General features: G+C 45.6%; 2 protein-coding genes across 3 annotated transcripts in view; one reads left to right on the forward strand and one right to left on the reverse strand.

Moving 5' to 3' along the window:
* Positions 1–15,413, forward strand: part of LOC142588132 (DNA mismatch repair protein Msh3-like) — a 38,597-nt gene extending 23,184 nt beyond the window's left edge. The window contains exons 17-19 of one of the 2 annotated variants that reach the window (XM_075699617.1): positions 2,582–2,693; positions 9,461–9,664; positions 15,202–15,413. In XM_075699617.1, the coding sequence (XP_075555732.1) occupies positions 2,582–2,693; positions 9,461–9,636 (288 nt within the window). In that variant the 3' untranslated portion in view covers positions 9,637–9,664; positions 15,202–15,413. Of the gene's footprint in view, positions 1–2,581; positions 2,694–9,460; positions 9,881–15,201 lie in introns of those variants that run through there. The other variant, XM_075699615.1, reaches the window with a different exon arrangement.
* Positions 295–2,029, reverse strand: LOC142588330 (uncharacterized). Its single transcript, XM_075699942.1, has one exon. The coding sequence runs from the start codon at positions 2,027–2,029 to the stop codon at positions 1,517–1,519; it is 513 nt and encodes a 170-aa protein (XP_075556057.1). The 3' UTR covers positions 295–1,516.
* Positions 15,414–25,074: the final 9,661 nt, after the last annotated feature.

The raw sequence follows: 25,074 nt of genomic DNA on the forward strand, positions 1-25,074 counted from the left end.
TGCATCTACAATTTTATTATCGAAAGCCGATTGATAGCAGTTCGCCGACTAACGCTATTAGTTGATTTCATGATCGCAACAACATTCTCTGTAATACATAACTGCTAATTCAGGGTTAAATAAATGAAAAATATGTCTCCTATCTCAAAAAGACACAAAAATCATTTCTTCTTTACACTGTGCGTAGCTGCGTGACCTCCAAAATGGCAGCGTCATGCTGTGTGGCATAGTTTACCGCAGCTTCCATAGGGGGCCGTGACGAGCCCTTTCACCGCTGCTGCACTCAACTTTTGGCCGGGGCTTTGCCCTCCAGTTTCTTCGCTGTGTAGCTTCCCGCGCAATAGAGGAGAGAAAAAGAGAGAGAAGGCAGAGTATCAGTGCAATAACTCCTCTTAGTTGAAGTAATATTAAAAAAAATTGCCGGCATGAAATTCATGGGACAACGTACTTTATTAGTGAGGCCATTCTACAATTAGTTGGAAAAGTGTTTCAGGGGGGCCCCTTTAAAGGCGTAGTCGAACTAGCCTAGACTCATCATCAGGAAAAAACAGCACCGCATCTGACAGACTTTATTTTCTCTGCATTTGTTTACTTATTCATTGCACTGACAAACACAGTCTGACAAAGTGGGCTTCATTCGTTCCATGTTCGTTGTACAACCATGTACAACCATGTTCGTTGTATTATTGAGGTTCGACTGTAGATAGACAGGAACTCCCGAGATAAAGCTTCTTAGGGATGGAAAGAAAGAAACACAAGGCCAAGGTACTGACTCGCATCTGGTGATGTAATATAGGGCTGCAATCATCTAGGCTGCCGCTAGATTTGCATGCGCACACAAGTTGTAACATGCTAGCGAGTTTTGCCATGGTCCATGAGTGAGCACATGAACAGAGAGGAATCAGAAAGAGGGGTGTCTCAATCAGCACGAACATCGACAGGCAAACCATTAGTGGCGGGTCGCGCAGGTAGATGAAGCATTCGTATATGTGCTGTGTGAGCCGTCCGTAGTCGCGCAGGGCGATGTAGTCGCACACATTGCGCTGGCTATCGTGTTCCATGTTACGGAACTCGTCGGGCATCACATTATGCTGCACGTCCGGCCTTCCATCCAGCCGAAAGCACTCAATCCCGAGCCACAGCTTGCACAACAGTTGACCAATGCTCTGCTTCACGTCGGCAAACAGCTGCTGGAAGGGCTTGTGGTAGGCGGCCTGGTCCATCATGGCCTGCTCCATGGCCACCGCGTAGTACTGCAGGTCGGCGCACGCTGTCTGGTACACCTCGTCTGTGGTCATAGACTCGAAGTTGTTCGTCGGCATCTTGGGCAGCCACGGACGGTGCATAGTATGCGTAGTACTGTAATGTAGGGCTGCTATCATCTAGGCTGCTGCTAGGTTGGCATGCGCACACAAGTTGTAATGTGCTAGCGAGTTTTGCCATGGTCCATGCGTGAGCACGTGAACAGAGAGGAATTGGAAGGAGGGGTGTCGCACGAACATCGACAGGCAAACCATCAGTGGCGGTCGCGCAGGTAGATGAAACCTTCGTATATGCGCTGCGTGAGCCGTCCGTAGTCGCGCAGGGCGATGTAGTCACGCACGTTGCGCTGGCTATCGTGTTCCATGTTACGGAACTCGTCGGGCATCACATTATGCTGCACGTCCGGCCCTCCATCCAGCTGAAAGCGCTCAATCCCGAGCCACAGCTCGCACAGCAGTTCACCAATGCTCTGCTTCATGTCGGCAAACAGCTGCTGGAAGGGCTTGTGGTAGGCGGCCTGGTCCATCATGGCCTGCTCCATGGCCACTGCGTAGTACTGCAGGTCGGTGCATGCCGTCTGGTGCACCGTCTGGTACACCTCCTCTGTGGTCATGGACTCGAAGTTGTTCGTCGGCATCTCGGGCAGCCACGGCTGTGAGTAGTCGGCCACTGATTGCTCAAACTCCGAGTCCGAGAAGGTCCCCGCAACGAACTTGCGCTTGGTCTCGTTGGCCGCATTGCTGGCGGCCTGCATGTGGTTGGCCATGGTGTCGAGCGTCTCGTGCACGATTGCCGGGCTCAGGTTGTCTGCGTCGCCAAACTCGTTGGGCAGGTTGCACGAGTCGGCCCAGCCCGGGCGGTCAGTCTTGCGGCCACTGACGCTGGCGTTGCCAGTCCGGCAGGAGAATGCTTGTTACTGGACAGCCAACATAAATCACACTTGCCAGGCTGTGCTTTTAGCATTTAGATTGAACAGCTCCTCACCAGTATGAATTACCTAGTAATCTGTGTTCAAGGAGGGCTACCTGTAAACATGCAAGTGAAAGATTCCTCATTGTGGAACTTTTTCCACTGCGGAGCGGTAGATAGGAAATTACTGGTATTAAGCACAAATGTGGTGTTTACTTTCATAATGCCTCGAAGCATGAAGCCATTGTAGGCGTGTATTCAACTAAAGAAAACACTATTATAGTGAAATTGAGATTTAGAACTATATTAAAAATTTCTTTCCGCGCCGTTATTAGGAGTGCTGGTTATATGCGGAGAACTATGGGAGATACTACCAGTCTGTGTCTGACTGTCTGCATTTCGTTCACAGAAGCGGTGCCTGGTCTTGTTTGTAACGCACTACCCACCAGTTACACAGATGAAAAATTTATATCCCAACAACATTGTGAACTGCCACACAGCTTTTGATGTGGACCATGAAGGTAAGTCATGGACCAATGTTATTTTCGAGTACATTGTTATTGGACTCTATGAACTATATTTGGGATGTGAAATTATTTTAAGTGGCGGAGAGGAACCTGAGAATAGGCTTGCATTTGTCCCTTTTCTGGAAATATGTGTTAATGCTTGGCATCAGTGTAAACATTAATAATGCATATAATTAATGCATGTAAATTTAATAACTGAGTGAGAGTATGTCTGAATTCATCTTTATTTGCTCAGGCTTCATGTGCAAAGGCATCCATGCATGTAATTAGTGCATGCACTTATGCATGCAAATATATGTAAATGCATTTTTGCACATAATTGATGCATATATTGTTGCATTTATTTATGTTAATGCATATAAACACGTGCAAGTGCATTACTGTGTGCAATTAATGCACATACATTCATTAACTGAGTGTTTTGCATTCATCCTTTGAAGGTGGAACAGCATGTAAGTGCATTAACGGCTTCATTACAAAAGAAAAACTGAGAAAACTAGCAAAAAGTCTCAAAATTCTTGAATCTCTGGATAGTTAAGAATCACTAGAAGCATTAAGCGTCGCCTTTCCTACGTAGGGCCTGCTGTTGTCGGCTTCGTGAACACATCCCCTCATCATCATCATCATCATCATCAGCCTAGTTACGCCCACTGCAGGGCAAAGGCCTCTCCCATACTTCTCCAACTACCCCGGTCATGTACTAATTGTGGCCATGTTGTCCCTGCAAACGTCTTAATGTCATCCGCCCACCTAACTTTCTGCCGCCCCCTGCTATGCATCCCTTCCCTTGGAATCCAGTCCGTAGCCCTTAGTGACCATCGGTTATCTTCCCTCCTCATTACATGTCCGGCCCATGCCCATTTCTTTTTCTTGATTTCAACTAAGATGTCGTTTACCCGCGTTTGTTGCCTCACCCAATCTGCTCTTTTCTTATCCCTTAATGTCACACCCATCATTCTTCTTTCCATAGCTCGTTGCGTCGTCCTCAATTTCAGCAGAACCCTTTTCGTAAGTCTCCAGGTTTCTGCCCCATATGTGAGTACTGGTAACACACAGCTGTTATACACTTTCCTTTTGAGGGATAGTGGCATCCTGCTGTTCATGATTTGAGAATGCCTGCCAAACGCACCCCAGCCCATTCTTATTCTTCTGGTTATTTCAGTCTCATGATCCGGATCCGTGGTCACTACCTGCCCTAAGTAGATGTAGTCCCTTACCCCTTCCAGTGCTTCGCTACCTATCGTAAACTGCTGTTCTCTTCCGAGCCTGTTAAACATTACTTTAGTTTTCTGCAGATTAATTTTCAGACCCACCCTTCTGCTTTGCCTCTCCAGGTCAGTGAGCATGCATTGCAATTGGTCTCCTGAGTTACTAAGCAAGGCAATATCATCAGCGAATCGCAAGTTGCTAAGGTATTCTCCATCAACTTTTATCCCCAATTCTTCCCACTCCAGGCCTCTGAATACCTCCTGTAAACATGCTGTGAATAGCATTGGAGATATCGTATCTCCCTGTCTGACGCCTTTCTTTATAGGGATTTTGTTGCTTTCTTTGTGGAGGACTACGGTGGCTGTGGAGCCGCTATAGATATCTTCCAGTATCTTTACATATGGCTCATCTACACCCTGATTCCGTAATGCCTCCATGACTGCTGAGGTTTCGACTGAATCAAACGCTTTCTCGTAATCAATGAAAGCTATATATAACGGTTGGTTATATTCTGCACATTTCTCTATCACTTGATTGATAGTGTGAATATGGTCTATTGTTGAGTAGCCTTTACGGAATCCTGCCTGGTCCTTTGGTTGACAGAAGTCTAAGGTGTTCCTGATTCTATTTGCGATTACCTTAGTAAATACTTTGTAGGCAACGGACAGTAAGCTGATCGGTCTATAATTTTTCAAGTCTTTGGCGTCCCCTTTCTTATGGATTAGGATTATGTTAGCGTTCTTCCAAGATTCCGGTACGCTCGAGGTTATGAGGCATTGCGTATACAGGGTGGCCAGTTTCTCTAGAACAATCTGACCACCATCCTTCAACAAATCTGCTGTTACCTGATCCTCCCCAGCTGCCTTCCCCCTTTGCATAGCTCCTAAGGCTTTCTTTACTTCTTCTGGCGTTACCTGTGGGATTTCGAATTCCTCTAGGCTATTCTCTCTTCCACTATCGTCGTGGGTGCCACTGGTACTGTATAAATCTCTATAGAACTCCTCAGCCACTTGAACTGTCTCATCCATATTAGTAACGATATTGCCGGCTTTGTCTCTTAACGCACACATCTGATTCTTGCCTATTCCTAGTTTCTTCTTCACTGTTTTTAGGCTTCCTCCGTTCCTGAGAGCCTGTTCAATTCTATCCATATTATAGTTCCTGATGTCCGCTGTCTTACGCTTGTTGATTAACTTAGAAAGTTCTGCCAGTTCTATTCTAGCTGTAGGGTTAGAGGCTTTCATACATTGGCGTTTCTTGATCAGATCTTTCGTCTCCTGCGATAGCTTACTGGTTTCCTGTCTAACGGAGTTACCACCGACTTCTATTGCGCACTCCTTAATGGTTCCCATGAGATAGTCGTTCATTGCTTCAACACTAAGGTCCTCTTCCTGAGTTAAAGCCGAATACCTGTTCTGTAGCTTGATCCGGAATTCCTCTAGTTTCCCTCTTACCGCTAACTCATTGATTGGCTTCTTGTGTACCAGTTTCTTCCGTTCCCTCCTCAAGTCTAGGCTAATTCGAGTTCTTACCATCCTATGGTCACTGCAGCGTACCTTGCCGAGTACGGCTACATCTTGTATGATGCCAGGGTTCGCGCAGAGTATGAAGTCGATTTCATTTCTAGTCTCACCATTCGGGCTCCTCCACGTCCACTTTCGACTAACCCGCTTGCGGAAAAAGGTGTTCATTATCCGCATATTATTCTGTTCTGCAAACTCTACTAATAATTCTCCTCTGCTATTCCTAGAGCCTATGCCATATTCCCCCACTGACTTGTCTCCAGCCTGCTTCTTGCCTACCCTGGCATTGAAGTCGCCCATCAGTATAGTGTATTTTGTTTTGACTTTACCCATCGCCGATTCCACGTCTTCATAAAAGCTTTCGACTTCCTGGTCATCATGACTGCATGTAGGGGCATAGACTTGTACCACCTTCAATTTGTACCTCTTATTAAGTTTCACAACAAGACCTGCCACCCTCTCGTTAATGCTATAGAATTCCTGTATGTTACCAGCTATTTCCTTATTAATCAGGAATCCGACTCCTAGTTCTCGTCTCTCCGCTAAGCCCCGGTAACACAGTACATGCCCGCTTTTTAGCACTGTATATGCTTCTTTTGTCCTCCTAACCTCACTGAGCCCTATTATATCCCATTTACTACCCTCTAATTCCTCCAATAACACTGCTAGACTCGCCTCACTAGATAGCGTTCTAACGTTAAACGTTGCCAGGTTCAGATTCCAATGGCGGCCTGTCCGGAGCCAGGTATTCTTAGCACCCTCTGCAGCGTTACAGATCCGACCGCCGCCGTAGTCAGTTGCTTCGCGGCTGCTGGGGACTGAGGGCCGGGGTTTGATTGTTGTATTCATATAGGAGGTTGTGGCCAAGTACTGCACCAGGGTGGCCAATCCTGCTCTGGTGAGAGTGCGTTACCGGTTCTGGTCACCGGGATCAGGCCGCACTCCAGGCCTGTTTGTGCAATTTTCTCAACACACGGTTTTTTTTTTTTGTATTTCCCGGTGGAGAATTGCGCGGCACCGGGATTTGAATCACGGTCCTCTTGCACTGGAGACAGATACTCTACCGTCCCCGCAGGAGTTAAATTAAAAATTGAATTATGGTGTTTTGCGTGACAAAACCACTTTCTGATTATGCACGCCGTAGTGGAGGACTCCGAAAATTTCGACCACCTGGGGTTCTTTAACGTGCACCTAATTCTAAGTACACGGGTGTTTTCGCATTTCGCCCCCATCGAAATGCGGCCGCCGTGGCCGGGGTCCGATCCCGCGACCTCGTGCTCAGCAGTCTAACACCATGACCACTGAGCAACCACGGCGGGTCCCGCAGGAGTTGTACGCCTCATTTAACCTACAGTGGTGCCCTATTTGATCAGTCAAGGTGGACCAATCTGAGCTCGGTTATACCGCATGGATGGCACTCGGCTAGAGAACCTGGTATTTATGACCTGCACATGTGTGGCCACACATAATTGAGGATATATAATTTTTTTTTTTAGGGGGGTTTCCGTACAGTGATAAAAGGAAGGAAAATACATTAAAAGAAAAAAAAAAGGAAAAAAAAGGAACATAACATGTGATTTGAACTCGTGAACACATCCCCTCAACTGTAAGCAAATCTGTGCTGCTTGAAAGATGACTTCACAGATAATACCCCCTGCTGACACATGCATTCTCTTTAGCACCATTGGTGCTGGTCTAGATTTAACTTTTTAGTGAAATTGAGCAAAGATTGCAAGTGTTTCATGAACGAAGTAAAAATTGCTTGATCTGACCATTTGGCTGTGCTTGAGTGGCATTGAAATATATGTGCAAGAGTTTTAAATTTTATTTAAATTTTGGGGTCTTTCGTGCCAAAACTACTATATTATTATGAAGCATGCTAAAGTGGGGGACTTGGGATTAATTTTAACGCAATAGCATTAAGGGCCCCATGTCGCAATATATCCGATATCGACGTCTCACGTCGTTTGACGAAAAATCGTTCCGAGCCACAGCCACGCAGGCCCCCCACGTGGCGCAGAGGCGTTACTGAACTAATTGAATTCCTCAAAGTAAAATACGTCAGAAAAATCTTAAAGTACAACCTTAACGCAACCTACAGCCATGGTAGCATTGGAATTTAATTTGTTTATATCTACCAGAAAACATAATTCTGTTACATGGAAACCCCTTTTTCGAGCGGTGCGTTCCCCTCAGTTCTTTGCAACAACATCGCGCTCGCCTTCGTAAGAAAGCTGCAATTGCCAGGAAGCGAGACAAGCAGTTAGGGATCTTTGAAATCCAGCCTGTTCCACTCTTAAAGGTGAAGCATAAAGGTGCAGCTTAAGCGTCTTCCAAATTTTTGACAACCAAGGTTTTTTCACATGCCCCCATCGAAATGCGGCCGGGGTTTGATGGAGTGCGCTTTAGTTTAGCACTGCAATGCCCTAGCCGTAGCCACTACACCACCTTGGCGGGTTGTGCGTAAGTGTTTAGTGTGCAAGAAACATCTAATTGGTATTCAGATTGGTCAGTTTGAAAATAATGTACTGATAAAAGCTAAATAGCTTCATTTTTGAATACATCTCGCAATAGTTTTTCTTACTTCTCCAAAAAAGCAAACGGTTGGCAAACTAATTTCACAAATAGGCATTCTCTTTCGTGATGGCCCACCCTGTACATTGCTTAAAGCATTCTTCAAACAGTGTAGCAATACATTTGCTTGCGTTGGTTGGTTAGGTTATGGCCTTGAAAAAAAATTTCGTTTCGCCCTAAAGGTGAAGCACCGATTGCGATAGCAAATTAGTGGATAAGTAAGGATAGTACTTTTAGCAGCCGTATAAACTAAACATTTGCTTACTAACTAAATTAACAATGATAGAATGTGTAAGTGTGACTGAACAAGGACGTAGGAAGAGACAGACACACAGAGACAGCGCTGTCGTTGTGTGTGCTTCTTTCTACGTCCTTGTTCAGTTGCACATAGATATTCTATCATAGATTTAAGCTAACTAGCGCACCAACTAGCCCGCCAACGTGTTTTCACTAAATTGACAAACACGCTGTCACAATGCTTGAGTGAGGAATCGCAGCAGCAGCAAGCGAATTGACCTTTGTGCATCTCCCGCTTCAACGGGAACAAATTTCGCAAGCACAATGTATACGAAGCTGCCAGTACCATGCATACTGCAAACATCGCAGATCGCTTGGAAGATGAGGTTCGCACTGACGCGCACTTTGGCCACGTCGCAGATCGCTTTCAAGACACACGAGTGCTGGCAATGCGTGCACTACGGTGTCCGCAAACTGCATGCCCAACGTTTTAGTAGACGCCGTGGTTATCTCCACTCTGTACGGAGCAGCGGGTGAGGAGGACATCAAGGCACCCTAGCAGCTGCCGGAGAAGAACGCCCCTCCTCCCTCGCCTCACTCCCCCCGCCTCATACACAACAGGAGAGGGCATGCTTCCGGCCTGCGTCCCTCGCTCGTGCATGCGAGAACGAACCGAGTTTGCCAGCTCACCCTCGCACGCTTTCACTTGCACACGCAACATACGGCACGCGACGAAGATTTTATTGCCCTTGGACTTATACAGAACCTCACGGCGCCACCGACAGCAGACATGCACCTGGAGTGTCCATATAATTGCTATCGCAGTAAAAACGTTTACGCTGAATTGAGCAGAGAACGCGAGAGTGAGGAGGTGTCAAAGATGAGTGAACAGATGAACGACACAAGCATTTGTCATGCGGTTTTAATGTGAACATTGTGATGTCTTGGCACTCGCTCCACCTCTTGAAGATAGAAACGTATTGGCTGCCTAATAAAAAAAAATCTGCTTCTGAAGTAACTAAGATAAAAAATTTTTCTTTTAACTGCAATAAAGCTAATTAAATTCAATGCAGGGGATACTGAGCAATAATTTTTCTGTTCCCATACATTTAAGCAGCACATTCCAGGATAAAGCTTTCTCTTAATACCTCATAGTATTGGCAAGCTGTATTGGCTGCAGTGCAAACTTTGTCCAAAATTTTTTATTATTTTTTTCAGATGCAGTGACATTTTTGTACAGTCTACAGCCTGGCGCTGCTGAGAAAAGTTATGGACTCAATGTTGCCAGACTTGCGAAGATTCCAGAGCAAGTCGTCATGCGCGCACGTGAGAAGGCGACAGAGCTGCAAGAAGTGATGAAGGCCAAGGAAGAACTTCAGCTACACAATTCATAGTGAAGGCCCTGGATAGCAAGAACCTTCTGTAAATAAGCTCTTGTGATTGTCACGTTACTTGTACAGTTGTCTTGTTTGCCCTCAAATGGACGTCCCTACTCTTGTTTGTCGCACCTATTCTTTCTGTTAGTACTTAGCAGTTGTGAAGTAGTTGTCTGTGGTTGTAAAAACTGACAACAATGTGCATGCTAGGGTCACAGTTTAAGTACCTTTGATGCTTTAATAAAACCTCGCTGGATGATAATCTGTGTTCAATGATTGGTTGGCTGTTAGGATATAGCATTGAGGACTGGGTGTAGGATTGGCCCTGTTGGTGAAACATGCTTTAAAGTTTGAATAACAGTGCAAGGACAGTAGAGGGGACAGAAGAGAGAACAGAACACTGGACACTGTCTTGCTATGCATCACTCATACTCTTGCTCAGAAGCATGCTGGGAAACTTGCCTGACGGTAGCCAGGAGGTCTGGTGGGGAATGCTTTGTCTCAGCTGTGAACTTAGGTCCCAGCGCTCTGTTCTCCCTTGTGTCCCCTCTGTTGCCCTTGCACTGTTATTAAAAAAATTGAGGGCTGATTGGTTGGTTGATTGTTTAGGTTTTAACATTGAGGACTGATGGATTGATTGATTGTTAGGGTATAACATTGAGGACTTATTAGGTGGTTGATTGTTAGGCTTTAGCATTGATGGCGATTTGTTGGTAGATTGTTAGGTCATAGCACTGAGGACTAAGGAGGTTGTTAGGGGTTAGCATTGATTACTGATTGATTGATTGAGTGTTAAGGTTTAGCACTGAGCGCTATTAGCTGGTTGATCGTTAGGTTTTAGCATAACATAGCATAGATTTGTCAGTAAATTGTTAGGGCATAGGACTGATTGGTTCATTGATTGTTGGATATAGCATTGAGGATTGATTGTTTGGTAGGTTGTTAGGGTTTAGCATTGATTACTGATTGAGTGATTGTTAGAGTTTAGCACTGAAGACTGGTTGATCAGCTGATTGTTTATTAGGGTTCAGCACCCCAAAGCTGCGCAGGTGCCATAGTGGAGGGCTCCCGATTAATCTTGGCAACATTGGGTTCATTAATGTGCGCCCAAGTCTTCGTACACCAGCATTCTTGGGGTTTGAGAAGTAAAACTTTCTTTAGAAAAAAAAGACAGAGCGTCTAGTAGGGCCCCTGTTCAACTACATGTAAAATATGGAAAGCAGTTCTTTGCACCTTGTTAGGTGAAATCTTCAATTCATAGAATTAGGAGACTGCAGGAGCCAGAATAAATTCAAGCTGGGAACATTGTAAATAGATTTATGAATACACCCTATAGATTAGACACGGCATGTGACAGCTTATAGTTCCTGAATGGAAGCTGACTGAAATTATGTAAAGTACGTCTTATGGGTGATTTTATGTTGACACAAGAGACAGAGTGTACTTAAATTGCACTTAAAGGCCATTAAGCTTATTGGCAAGTCTTGTAAATAGAATAATTTTGAAATAATGGCATGTTTTAAAGCCAAATTAATGGTAATAACTTTGGCAGCTCATATGATCCAACGGGCATAGTTTACAGAGTTCTTAGACTTGGAGCAGGACTGTAAGCTTGTAAATGAGCTAATTTTTAAAATTTAGCGGTGGTCTCAAAACAAAGCAATGCCGTGCACGAAATCTAACTATATTTTTGTTCTTTTTTACATCCAACTGACTTCACAGAAATCAGTTCAACACACAATTTTTGCGCTAAATACTGCCTGTTTATGAATGATGAAGGCGATGCCAGGATCGAAGTAAAGCTTTGTGTGTTATGGAAATGACACATTGTGATGCTGCCATAAAATTCATTTGCCTTCAGTGTGTGGCTGGTCATAACATAATGGCATACCTGCAGGTACTTTTTCAGAAAATTGTTAGAAACACAAGGATCTTGAACTTGCAATACTTTAGGGATTTCTGAAGAAGTGTTTCCTTGGATTGGGCACAATTGCTATGCTAATTGGTATTGAGGTGCAAATGATTTCTGCAGAGACACCCGATGCGCTCTGTGTAAAAACAAAACAAAGGTATTTATGAAGACAACATGTCGTATTGGCATTCTTCGCATGATGTCGCACCAACACGTGGGCACAAGTTCATGCAACAGAGGCAGCATTTCGCTGCCTTTGGGGGGTAGGCACTGGGAACGTGATGAATTCACTGCAATTGAAAGTAGCGATGGTACATGTAATACCACGAGGTTCAATAATTTTCGGTTGCATTGGTGCAAGAACTTTTGACTTGAAAAGAAAATCGTAATTCACACAATTATATAAATGAGCTACAAAGGAATCCCATGTGGGTTACTCGCCAAGCTTCGAATTTAAGGGACAAAAAATATATTTTTCATAGTCCAGCTATCGTACCTAAGATTACGGTATGACTCTTGTAAGGGCCGCATCTGTTTTCCAGGAATGTATGAACTGGTAAAAAATGAGCGTAACTTTATTGGGCAAGTTTTTTCTGTTCTCGATTGCAAATTTTGGTGCACGGAAAATGTACGTAACAGGAACGTATCGACTAGGTTCTGTTGTATTCGTATTTTTGAATAGCAACTATTGCATTCTTTATTGAAAAGTTAACAAGAACATATCGACGAGGTTCTGTTGTATTCATATTTTTGAATAGCGACTATTGGATTCGTTATTGAAAAGTTTAGAATATTCACATACCCCTAGCCATGATGTCACAATGTTCTGCTCCCACGTGACTCCCTGTGTCATGCTGTCATGACGCACACACTTCCACGGAAACTAAACCTAAACGGGTTTGTTGAAAAGCTATTGTAGTAAACTCTAAGCATAGTATACTGGGTGTTCCAGCTAACTCTAGCCAGAGTTTAAGAATATGCTGATGCACCAAATGCACGTTGCTGACTTTTGTATGGAGTAAGTCACACTAATTTTTGTATTTGTAACTACATAATTAGTCAAGATTAATTAACCAACTTCGGAAGCAATGAAGTTGGACAGAAAATTCCAATTAGAAAGGTGTAGAGCACTTTGCAAAACGTCCGTTTAAACAGTTTCTAACTCTCTATCTATTAGGTATTAGTGCTTTTTCACTTACTGCAGATGCCTGTGAAATAGAAAAGATACCATGTGACATGCCTGCTTGCACGTAGTGATTGCAAGGCTCTCGTAGATTTCTTGTACAAACAAACAGAATCTAGCAGGGTGTGTTGCCACATAAAAGGCAACAGGGCAGTGATCCAGGCGTTGACTATGCAATTTATGTCATCGATGTGCTTCCCTCGCGGTGGTTCACGATAGCGATAAGCAGGTTCAGTGGCAGCACACTTGTGCCATGTCAAGTTAAAAAATGGGAAATCCACACTGTACTGCATGCTAAAGCGCAAGCAGTGGCCTATGACGATTCCGCTGATTAACCAGAAGAGGCAAGTAGCACTGTGACGGTCACCATGTGACGGCAGCACCTTGAGCCTAACTGTATCATGCGACGGATGACCAGTAGAAGATTGAAGCAGCTACTCATGGCTGTCAGCGGAATTTCTACACTGCGATGTCCCCACCACAAGAGCGCAAAGATGTTTCAGCATATATGTCTTATGAGCTCCTTCACTCTAGGAGTGCGTGTCCCGCTTTACGTGGCTCTTTAGAGCTACTCAGCTCTCGCGAAATACCGCTTACAACGAAGTACATTTCATGCCCTGAGGAGTTCGTTATAATGGGGTTTTCTTTACTGTCCAAGCATGCGGGGCGAGATTTGCTGGAGTGCGCATCCCGTCTTACCACGGCTCTTTAGCGCCTCTCCGCTTTAACGAAATGCTACCTATAACGAGGTACCTTTTCTGTTCTGATGACTTCTATATAATGAAGAGTTCGTTATAACAGGGTTTTCTTTACTGTACAAGCATGCGGGACGAGATCTGCTCGAGTGCGTATCCCGCCTTACCACGGCTCTTTAGCGTCTCTCCGCTTTAACGAAATGCCACGTATAACGAGGTACCTTTTCTGTTCTGATTACTTCTTAACGAGGTTTTCTTTACACTGCATGAGCATGCGGGGCGAGATACACGCAAAGTGTTTCTGACCTTGTGCACATGCGAGTGCAGTGGCTGATGCTGGTGAACCCTACTGATTTCGGGCAGATGTGCGCTCGCCGCTCACAGTGTCCCCGGAAGAACGCCACCTGGTATAGGTGTGCCGACAGGTTGCACACGACCAAGTTGTTGTTCTCACACTTGGCCGGGTTGGTGCCTTCGTCTGCACATGTGGTGATGTGGTTATTGCAGTCACGAATAGTACATACGTGCAGACACACAGAGCATGCACGGCTTGTGTTGGATAACAAAGGTGACTATACACGCAGAAGAGGTGCACATTTCGCAGGCGACATCTGTGCACGTGAAGTAGGAGCAGGGCGAAGGGGGGTGGTTTGCGTGCGTATGGCACATACTGCTTGGTCACCCAATGCGAGAAGGGGGATTGGCGTTCCCATGTGGGGAGCATTCCATTCCACTTGTCGTGCAAGTAATTCCTGCCTCTTCAGGTAATCCACTTGAGCAGGCCAGATTGTGTAATATCTTATATATGATTAAGCAAAAACCTCGGATGTATGCCGAGCAGCTCATACTTCAAAGACAGTGAAGCTGTACAAGCAAGCTTTCTCTTCGTAAAGCCGAAGCCTGCCATCGATGCTGAGATTTAAGTCACAGCGTCACCACCAGGCGCATGCATCGTCCGATTAGGTGCTGTTTAAAGGTTGCTAAAAAACCTATACAATTGCCAGCTGTGCGGCTTTTCCAAGATGGGTTTATTGGTATATCATAGTCATTTATATCAAATTTATCTAGTGTAAACTTTCGTTGCAGTTGCCCTTTAACAGCTTCCCTGTAAAAAGAAAAGTAGTTTTGTGGTGTGTCTTATGAATAGATGGACGTGCACAGACATGTCGCGAGCTGGCATAGTTTACGTAAGCTGTCGCTACAAAAAAAATAAAGTGACCTCCAGCTACCCGAGAATGTTCACATGATGAAGCCGAAAAATACTTGTGATCAGTGGAGCGCTCACCTTTGCACACATCTATGCACTCTTGCTCGGAGCTGAAGCCCTGGCCAATGAGGCAGTAACCACTGTCCACGGGGAGGCAATAATCTGCGAAGCGGTAGTGTGCCGAGCTGTTGGTCTCGACGCCCGGAATGCAGGTATGCATACGCACAGGTGCCGAGCAAGCCGGATCGCGTCGTGGACCACCTGCAAACAGGGTCAAGATTTTCTTTTTACTGAAAATATAGCTCTTATAGGTTCACGTTACTTTGAAGAGGCTTATTAGGAGATCAATGGGACATGTCTTTGTCCTGTAGTAACCGCAGGGTTTATAGCCCTCCTTGAAAGGTCCTTTGATTGCGAAACTACCATTTTCTAGACCTTGAAAGCCCTTAAATCTTGCTTTCAGCTAAGCTTATAATGAATCTTAGTGTATTTGAATACAAAGTTTATGTAAGACAAAAGTTAACCATACTAATGTGATCAGCAGAAAATGCACCTTTAAGGAAATACGTTTTTTTTTTCTTTACAGAATACAGAATGTTGTTATTTTCCGACAAGCTTGCTGGGGGTTGTCCGGGTGAAAAGCTGCAACATACAGCTTGAATGTGCCTGAAGGATCTCATATGGCATCAGTGTGTCTGCTTTCGGTATACAACAACAACAAAAAAAAAAACTTGAAACATATTGTACATATTGTAATACTATATTACTGTTGTTAGCACATCTCTTACCCTGTATTTTTTCTATATGTATTCACACATGTATTCTAATTATTGTATGCTATAATCTTTGATTGTACTCTCCCCCCTTGCACAATGTCTCTAGGAGCCTTTAAGGTTTCTTTAAATAAAAATAAAATATATGCAGTTAAACCTCGATATAACGAAGTCGGTAAAATCGGCAATTCGCTTCGTTATATCGACATTTCGTTCTATTGAAATTCGACCTTTTATGCAAATAAGTACAGTCGCCGATCGATTTATCTTGCACGGGAAGGGGCCGCGGAATTTTCCGAATTATAGCGCAATCGAAAAAAAAAACTAAACATGTTTGAATGAGAAAACAGTTCATTTTGATAAAGTTGGGAGTCGACGACGAATGATGCGGTTTCACGCCACGCACGTCGACGATATCTTCTCGGCGGCACGAATTAAGCGAAGCGAGCCACGCTTTCGCGTGCACTCCGCCCCCGCGGCTGATAGCGCCGCCCGCACTGGGACGACGCTATCGGGAGAAGCTCTGGCAGCGAATGCTTCGTCTGCCTCTCGCTCCAACGGGTCACCGAAACCCTAGATTGCGCATCCTCCAATACTAAACGCGCGGGAAGACAGCTCACGTGGTGCCACGCCGTCTCCGGCACGCCCGCTCTCCGCACACGCGGCAGACTATCTAAAGCAGGCTGCGTACGTGCTCAGTCGCGTTTACAGCAATGCGCATGCGCCTACTTACCCCCTCCCCCGTTCCGCCCCCTCCCCGACCCCTCGCGCGCTTGATCACGTGACCGCGAGCTCCCGCTCCCCTCCCCTCTTTCTCTTGCTCTCGCAGGAAGGCGGCACTCGTAAAGCCACCATCTTTCTTGTCTCACCCTTGCACACTTTCGCTCGCGCCTAAAGCGCGCGGTGCGCGATAGGATCTTATCGCACTTGGAGTTTACATAAACGGGAAGAAAGGGGTTAACCCCCCGATTTTATATGATATGATGCGGCTCCACTTCGGCGGTCGTTCTTGTCGCGCGGCGCGCCATTTGAGAGATGCGTTTGCAAGCAGCCGCTTGTAATTCAATCATTTGACCATCTGCGACCGCGGAAGTTTCCATGTATTGTCTCTGCATTTCTTTGTGGTGGCAGTGAAATTTAGTTATACTGAAGTTGTATACAAACACACTTAACTATATCGACGTTCTAAATACATTTTTGTATGGACAAGAGGTCATGAAAAGTTATACTTCGTTATATCGAGAATTTTGTTATATTGAAGTTCGTTATATTGAAGTTTCACTGTATATACAAAAAGTTCTCATCGTGCCCAATTAAGATTATGCGTGAACTCAGTCTAGAAACATTTTAGTGGCACTTTTATTGCGCTACTGAGTGCCTATTTTGATGTTGGTGCCTATGCTGGATTTTCAGAGCTTAAAAATGCCTTTCTCGGTGTTTTGTCCTCGCCTTGTTTTGTTTTTAATGTCATCACCCGCTGAGGAACTAGACTGAAGGCAGCCGATTGCTACCACAAATGCTTCGCCGGTGTAAAGGCAAAGTGCGTAACAGCCTTGCACCAGACGAGAGCTTCGTTGTGAGAAGCGTCCAAACGGCACTACACGATATATCTTCAAGGTAAGCATCACCAAGAAACTTGTTTGCTTGAGCGCAACTCTGACTCTGAACGTGGGGCTCATTTTGGACTTTCAGGAAAGTTTCCCCGCTATCCCTAATGACACAGTTACTAATACAGTTAGCTCGATCTTTTCGGGCAAAAATCCCAGCTTTCTACTACTGAAAGAGCTGTGAAAGCTTCCGATCGGCGAAAATTCTGTAATGCCAGACGCCGTTGGATCATCGAATGTTCCGAAGCACAAATACGTGCCCCTAATCTCTAGATGTTGAGCGTTTACTTTCTCTTTTTTTTTTTTTTTTACAGCGACGCTGTATACGCCAGGCGAAACACTCGTGGTCCGACCACAGAAACCGTACTGCGGAGGTATGAGCCATTGCATTCCTCTTACGTGACGGGCGGACTAATTTCTCGTTGCGTAGGCATAGAAATCTACGTATTATTGCAGGGAAAGGACAGAGAAGGTAATGGGGTTAAGGCTATATCATGATGACATAATTAAAGAAATACGTTTACAACGAGGCTTTATATGGCTAGGCGAAACGCTCGCAAACCCTCCTGCGGAAGCTGCGGCGCGCTATTGGCTGCGCCGATAGTGACGTCGTTTCTCTCTCGCCGTAAAGATGTAGCGCGTCATTGGCTACGCCGATAGTGACATATTGTTTCTCTCTCGCAGCAGAGCACGCGCACAGCAGTCTCCGACTTCGCCGTAGGTTCGAAAATGTGTTCCCATCTTTAATTAAATGGAATGTGCAGCACCGGTGTCACTTGGTAACTACACTGCACAACTGAGTCAAACACTATGGATAACGCATTACGAAACAAATGCATAACGTAATTCAGCAAGACTGATGAAGCCGCTTGATCAACACAAACCGCTCATTGCACGCCTTGATTTCAAGTAAACACTATAATAAACCTAAGCCGAACGTGTGCGTAACCTCATTAAGAAACAAGAAGACGTAACCAATAATTAAGAAACAGTTTAATAAACCGTCGGAATTAACTCAGCGATAAACATCGGGGCCGCACATTTCAGCTTCGCTGGTTTATGACTTGTACGGGGTGCATTGGCAGTCTTTTTTTTTTTTTTTTGCATACGAACCAATATTCGGTGAAAAAAGGTGCAACGTGAAATGTCGAAGTATTGCTTTGGTGCTTGTTTGTCACTTCCCTCGCAAATTTTCTCATTGTGTCTAGTCACAGTAAATTTCACGTAAATCTTGTACCCTGCGCAACTTGCCTCATTCCACTTTATCGACTAAATGAAGTGAATTTAACCAACAGGTGTTTAGTGAGCTGTGCTCTTTAGAAAACCATAATTTATCTGAAGATGCTCAGCGGAAGTTTTTTATTAATTGAGCCTTTATACAAGAGACCTAAAGGAAAGTATTTCGCACCTATAAGTGTCTTACGTGATTAAGTGATTGCTATATGCACCTATAACGGCATTCAGTGCCTGAACATCCGGTCTCGGATAATTAACATCGTCTACAAGAGCTTCATCTTTGCCATAGAAAGCCATCTTGGTGGTGGCTGGTGATGGCATAGTTTTCTACAAAAATTACTTGAGGGAATAGTTAGGCTCGTTTGTTCAACATCTTTCAAAGGGGAGAGCAGAAGTGGCACGAGAAAAAAAAAGGCTAGATAGGAAAGACGCTCACTTGCAACCGAGTTAATTATAAACTCAGTTGCAAGTGCAGCGTCTTTCCTGTCCAGCACTATAGAGGGAGCTTTGGCGCTGCGATCGTTTAAAGCCCCACAAACTTCGTAAAGTAGTGCCACCCATTGAAGAATGCCGCCTCCTCCTCGTGCGCTCTGGCCGAGGCCGACGCCGCGTCGCTATTGGCCTAATAGCATCACGTGGGCCCTCGCGCCGTGCATCAGCGCCATTTTTGCTCGAGAGGCATCTACGGAGTGGCAAGGAGCGCATGTTGGCGCCGTTGCTACGCTCGAGCAGTGTAGGCGGCGCCACGGTCGAGGAGGGAGCGTGAAAGAGAGGAGAAACAAGGAGGAGTAAAGCCGGAGGAGGAGAGTGTCACTACTTTACGAAGTTTAAGGGGCTTTAGCGATCGTTCAGCGACCATGGGAATGATTGTTAGCACTATAGTGAATCTAGTACACTATAGTTATATAGCACATGGATTTGTCTGATCTTCGCGCCTGTGGCTTAGAAGGACACTGAAGAGAAAAAAATTAATTATTTATTCTGTGTCGGTAAACTACCCTTCTACAATATCGAGAACACCACACTTACCACGATGAGACGCTTGATAAGCCAGTAAAAGTGCAATAACGAAAAGACGCGGCTGGCGACGTATCCTTGAAGTTCCAGCACCAGCTTGCTGCAGCTGACGTCATGGATTTTGACAGCGTCTCCTAGGGTCTAGTTAATTCTTTAGTGGTTAAACATCGGCTACATTGTTTTCTAAAGGAACCAAAGATTGAACTTGGCGAGTTTCGGGAACTTTTACTGAGCCAACGCGACCTAAATATGAAACAGAAGAAAAAAAAGAATTGAAATCCATGACTTCACAGTGACGTACCGGGCCGGGCGTTAAGCGTTCGGCGTGAAATTCAAAAACTGAAATATTGACCCTCATTTTCCCTTCTAATAACCTATAATATTTTGAAATTAACGACTACAGAGTTTTCGAAAACAATTTTTGCCCCTCTAAACTGTTTCAGTGGCTTGCTTTAGTGCCCCTTTACGGAGTTCTTGTGGCTTCGTTCACTGTACGATGTATCTATCTTTACATTCCCAAATTTTGAAGCATTCATAATTTTTTTCTAAATCAATAGATGGTAAAAAAGACTGCGTACACGCATAATCACTGCGAATTGTCGAGTTCGTAACGCCGCATTATTTTGATGGAGGCGATCAATGTGCTAAGTCACAAAGCCGCTTGAAGCCAGAAGAACGAAGTCTAGGCAAAACCGTGTACTCATCCTGATTCCCATGCTGGCTGAAGCTCCATGCTTGGAGCCATGCGGAGGCTATGTTGTAGCTTCCTTAGACACGAATACCAGAATTCCGTATAGAAATTTTGTGGGTAACTCTGTGGGCGATGCTTTATGCGAAAAAAGCTCAGAAATTACATTTTTTTTTGTCAGTGCTTGTACAATATACGAATGCTCACTCGTTCAGAAGGCTGCGTATTGATTATTTTGAAGTTGTCAAGCATCATGGTACATTAATTTTTAATGATTTGCCACGGTCTTTATATTAATTGAAAAATCATTTATTTTTGTTTTCTACGAAAGCTGCTGCAAAACCTCGGCAATATAAAATAGCCTGGCGAATTGATGATGGAGGAGCAACACTAGTCAGATTTAGACTGGTAAACTATTCAACACTCTGTTATTCAATCGGCAGGGAAAGGTTCGTTACTGTCGGAAAAAATCGCCAAAATTTTCCTTTAAATTTCGCACCGAAACCTGAGTGCCGGTAGGTGTGACTAGAGTATACTGTATAGGCTTTAGGGTTGACGTCACGAATTTCAAGATATTTTCTCATGTTTCGACCGTTTTCGCATGCAAGTTCTCCATACTTGCTGTGGAGTCTTTGGCGCATAAAAAAAAAATTACAACTCAGTTAACATCCACGTGACGACTTCGGAAGGTATGGCGCAACTCGGTACGTACAGTCCAGCACAAAAGTTTACGAACCTTGGGATCCGATAAAAAAAAAAAGCTGAATATCTCTACACGTCCGCAACGCAGCCTGGTGGTATTCGCATTTCCGGGCTCTTCTAATGCATGCGAACAACACTGTGATGCCGCGGTTTTACTGGGTGCGTACACACAGTATGCACATACGTCATTCAAGGATACTCCCCGACTTCCGGTTTACGGCGGCGCCATGTTGGGGAACCTACAGGCCTATGCGCGCGCCTGTTGATAGGGTGTCCCAAGATGGCGGAAGGTAGCGGAAGCAGACGACAGCAGCGGATGTGACGTCACGTGCATACTATGTATACTGCCGCAGGCTGCTCGGGAAAAAGAAATTCTACGTTTTCCTAGAGATCCCGCCGTCCGTAAGCTTTGTGTGGTTGACCGTTGGTTCGCAGAAGTAAATGTCTTCTTACCGCAGGCGGCTTCGCAGGACGCCATGTCGCGAAAGCGGTTGTCACCGGCGAGGCAGCTGCGACCGGGCCGGTGATAGTTGCACGTGTCGCCGTCTGGGTCGTACATCACCGGCTCTTTTGCAGTCGGCTGTCGGCATAGGGTCACTGGCGGATGCTGGCACATCCCTGCGCATGCAACGCACGTGCGTGTGGCACTCGTCGCGTCACCTCATACGGGAATTCCTAAAAAACTTTATGGGCTTTATAATACCACCACAAGGCAGAGTCGCTACTGAGATAAAGGCAGAAGGAAGTATATAGATACGGCACAGGCGCCGATTCTCGACTGATCTTTTACAGAAAAAAACAAAACAAGAAAACAAAGAACAAGACATACTAGTGTATATGCGAATGCAGAAGGCTTAAAAAAACGATAAAATAATAGTTGAAGTCAGGGGTATATTGTGTAAGCGTCCATTTCGTCTGCTGCTGAATGCTGATTGGCTCCGGGTCACCCGTCTCCTTCTCGCGCATACTCCAGTCCAGCCAATCAGAACGATCAGCAACAGAGGAGATGGACATACCCACTAGGTGGACACTAGAATACCCCCCGACCCCCTCCCCCTCGTTGCTCGCTTTGACGTGACCCCGGAGTGATTCGGAACATGACCTTCGTCATGTTCCGGAGGTGAGTTAGATCCTTGCGCAGAAAGGAGGAAGCTTAGAGGCGAGTAACGTCAGGGAATTCATTCGTTTTTTTTTCTTTTTCTTTTGCGGCGACAGTGTTAAGCGGAAGTTACATGAATAGTGGTTCTCGTTCGGCGGCTATGAAAGCCAAGGGTGGCATGCGGCTCGGCATGGTCGACATCAAAGGCAAGAAAAATCGCCTGCAGTGCAGTTCGGCATCGGATCCCCTAAGCAGCGATATGTGATCAGGGCGTCGGTGCAGAAGGCGCAGACGTCGGAAGCCGGCGTCGGTGATGCAGCCATTCCCGGTTGTCGGAACCTGTATGCAGTCGGAACGCGAAGCTACTCATGGACATCGTCAAACTCCGCCGTATACGCCGTCAAATTCCGAAGTGGCGGCATTTTGAGCCAATCGGAGAGGCCCGTGGCAGCTCCCTCGGCCAATCAGATCTGTCGAGATGGCGAATTCGACAATACGGTGGTGATTTGTCTGCGTCCAGAATTTTAATTCGACGCCGAGACGTTGGCAGAGCCGGCTCAGAATGCAGGAACATGCGTTGGATGTAAGCGACAACCTATATATATATATAGGCGTGCTTAACTCGCATGCTGTGAATTCAACCGAAAAAGGTGCGGGGTATGTACAGCGCAGCAATCGCACCTGATGTAGTGAAGTGTTTGCAAAGACTTGGTTAGATTATTGGGCAGCGGCAAATACAGTCCTCTCCCTATAGGACTTCTGTAGCGTGCGATAACTCCCTTTCGGAGAATCGTGTTCTTCTACACGAGTTGCTCGCATTTACGTGCATGGAGGATTGCCTAAGTCCATGGTATTCCGTAAGTCGTTATGCGTACACAGGGGAAATATTAAAGCTTTCTAATGCGGCCAGCAGACTGCGACGTATAAAAAGAAAGCACTTCAGTTGAACGACTAGCAAGCCGGCGACCATCGTATGATAGAAATGTATACGTTACCCGGTATCCCGGTCTCATCCTCTTCTGCGAACTCTGCGAATAATAAAAAAAAGAATAATACACTGGCGTCAGTGCTTTGCTTTATTGGGGAAATGCCTATACGCTATGGAAATATATCAATAATCTAAAAAAAAAGGTGGGGATTATTCTTATCGTCAGCGCACGACGAAAGCACCATGTCACAGAAGATGATAGAGTGTCTGTAGACTAGAGTTACTGCATAGGCTCGCTTTAGGGAACCTATACACAGGCTTCCCAAAGGCTCCATATAAAGCGAGCCTACTCTATGGTCGACATAAGCGTTGTAAAAGATTGAGAAGCTTTAGCTCTATGGTTTGTTGGACCGTCAAAGCGAGTTAGCAATAGCGTGCAGACGAGCGAGCGTATAGACTTTGCGTCGGAATACCGGAATAGCTAGACGGGGAACGTCGGTACAGACATGTTGCGACGATAGGATCGACAACCATCGTTACGCTGGAAATGATTTGGCACTGTACGACGCCTCTCCGGCACTTTGGAGTCTACGTAGGCGAAACTTTAGCGAAGCGGTTAATTCAGTGCTGTACAACTAAACGCGATGCGCGCAACAATCGCGTTTATTAGCGTCCGACGCGCGACGTCTGATCTCATGCACGGTTTATGCTTGTGCACCGCACAGCTGGTCACATCTTTGGTCTGATTTGCATGTCTACGTTTATGCACTCCGCTCACAGGCTACACGCCGAAATGCAAACTCTCAATAGAGAGTTAGATTAGGGGACGCAAGCGGCTTGTGCACGCAACTAGGGGCGACGGCACTGCGCATGCGCGGACTCTGAGTCTGCGCATGCGCGGTACCGTCGCCCTTAGTTCTTGCTAATCTAAAGCTCTCTAATCAGGCGGATCGACGCGCAGTGCGAGACTTCGGCGTAACGATGCTTGCCGTTTGTCGAGGGAATAATGGTTAGTCGAGGTGCTTGCAGGGAGAAGCGCGATATATTGGGAGCTCTTGGTCCCTAGCCGAAGTCTATATGCAATTAGTGCCTCCAGGATTAGTGCCTTGTCGGGCAACGAAGGTTAAACGAAAAGCTTCGCTCGAAAAGAAATTGAGGGGGAAGCAAAACGTTATTTCGCCACGACCCATTTTAGCTATCACATCAGCGGATCACAGTCGGTCGTTGCAATAAGCGTTGATTTGTTATTTTGGCTAAACGTAGCGTCGCAACGTGTCGTTACACAGGCCCTGCTGTTCGATTCCGAGTCTTCCTGGATGCATCTATAAGCTACGTTCTATAAGCTACGTAGTTGCTCGGTGTATATCCGTAGCTATCTCCGTCAGTCACTGACTTTTTTTTGTGTGCTTAATATGGTATTTCATCGTGACGACAGTGATGACGCTGACATAACGTTTAAAGCAACAGGCGCGAGTCTTGGAAAACGGTTGTCCGAGAGGCGGTGGGTGAGCCGTTGGTGGTAATGAGCGACGACGTCCGAAGGCAACGAATCGCACCCTTTGTCGAGCCCTGCGAAGACGGGAAAAGTCCGCAGTGTTTCGTGACCGCGGTGTATTATCCTTGCTTTGTAACCGCCTCGTGAACAGCAGTTTTAATTCTGCCACCGGTGACCAGTAGCCGCCTTTAAACATCACCGATAACTATATGCCGATCCCTATATTATAAAGGGGTATAGACATTATGTGTACCACGTTCCCCCCTCTCTTATTTTCGATACTACAAGGTCCAAGCCTCACCATAACAATAATTTTCACAATTTACGGATCAGCTTCGGTTTCCGTACCTAGGATGTGAATACGTCATGACGTCATGAACATCATGACGTCATGATACACTGGCTGGTTTCGTTCCTGTGATTGCTACTGCTGCCACACGCGAGGGCGGCCAGTAAAACAAAAAGGAAACGCGTTCAGCGCTTTCATTTATTTATGGGCAACGCCATCATACCAACCTTACATATTGCCACGCGATATCAATTAACTTTTGCGCTGCGTCATGACATTGTGATGATGTCGATGACGCCACGGTGCACCACTCACGGGACAAAACTGTGCTATCGAGTTAAACACACACAAAAAAAATCATGTAGGTCCAACGCACGTGTTGGCACTCTGCGAAAGGACAGTTTCGCGAAGCGGCTTGCGCGATGCGCGCAATATTGGCTTTATCGTCATCTACGGAACGTGTAATGACATGCAATGTTTTAAGACTGCGCATCACGTACCGGTCACAACGGCGACGTGGTGCAAAGTTTGCGCGCTACGCCGTTTCCGTACAATGTCGGCCGAACCGCAATGAGCAGATCACGCGATTGCACACTGCGAGACGACAACGCAGCGACTTCGCGAG

This window comes from Dermacentor variabilis, chromosome 7 (assembly GCF_050947875.1).
Source record: "Dermacentor variabilis isolate Ectoservices chromosome 7, ASM5094787v1, whole genome shotgun sequence".
Classification (NCBI taxonomy): Eukaryota; Metazoa; Arthropoda; class Arachnida; order Ixodida; family Ixodidae; genus Dermacentor; species Dermacentor variabilis.

Bases quoted from the DNA above. Each gene is read 5' to 3' on its own strand.
- LOC142588330 (XM_075699942.1), bottom strand. From the start codon at position 2,029: ATGGCCAACCACATGCAGGCCGCCAGCAATGCGGCCAACGAGACCAAG.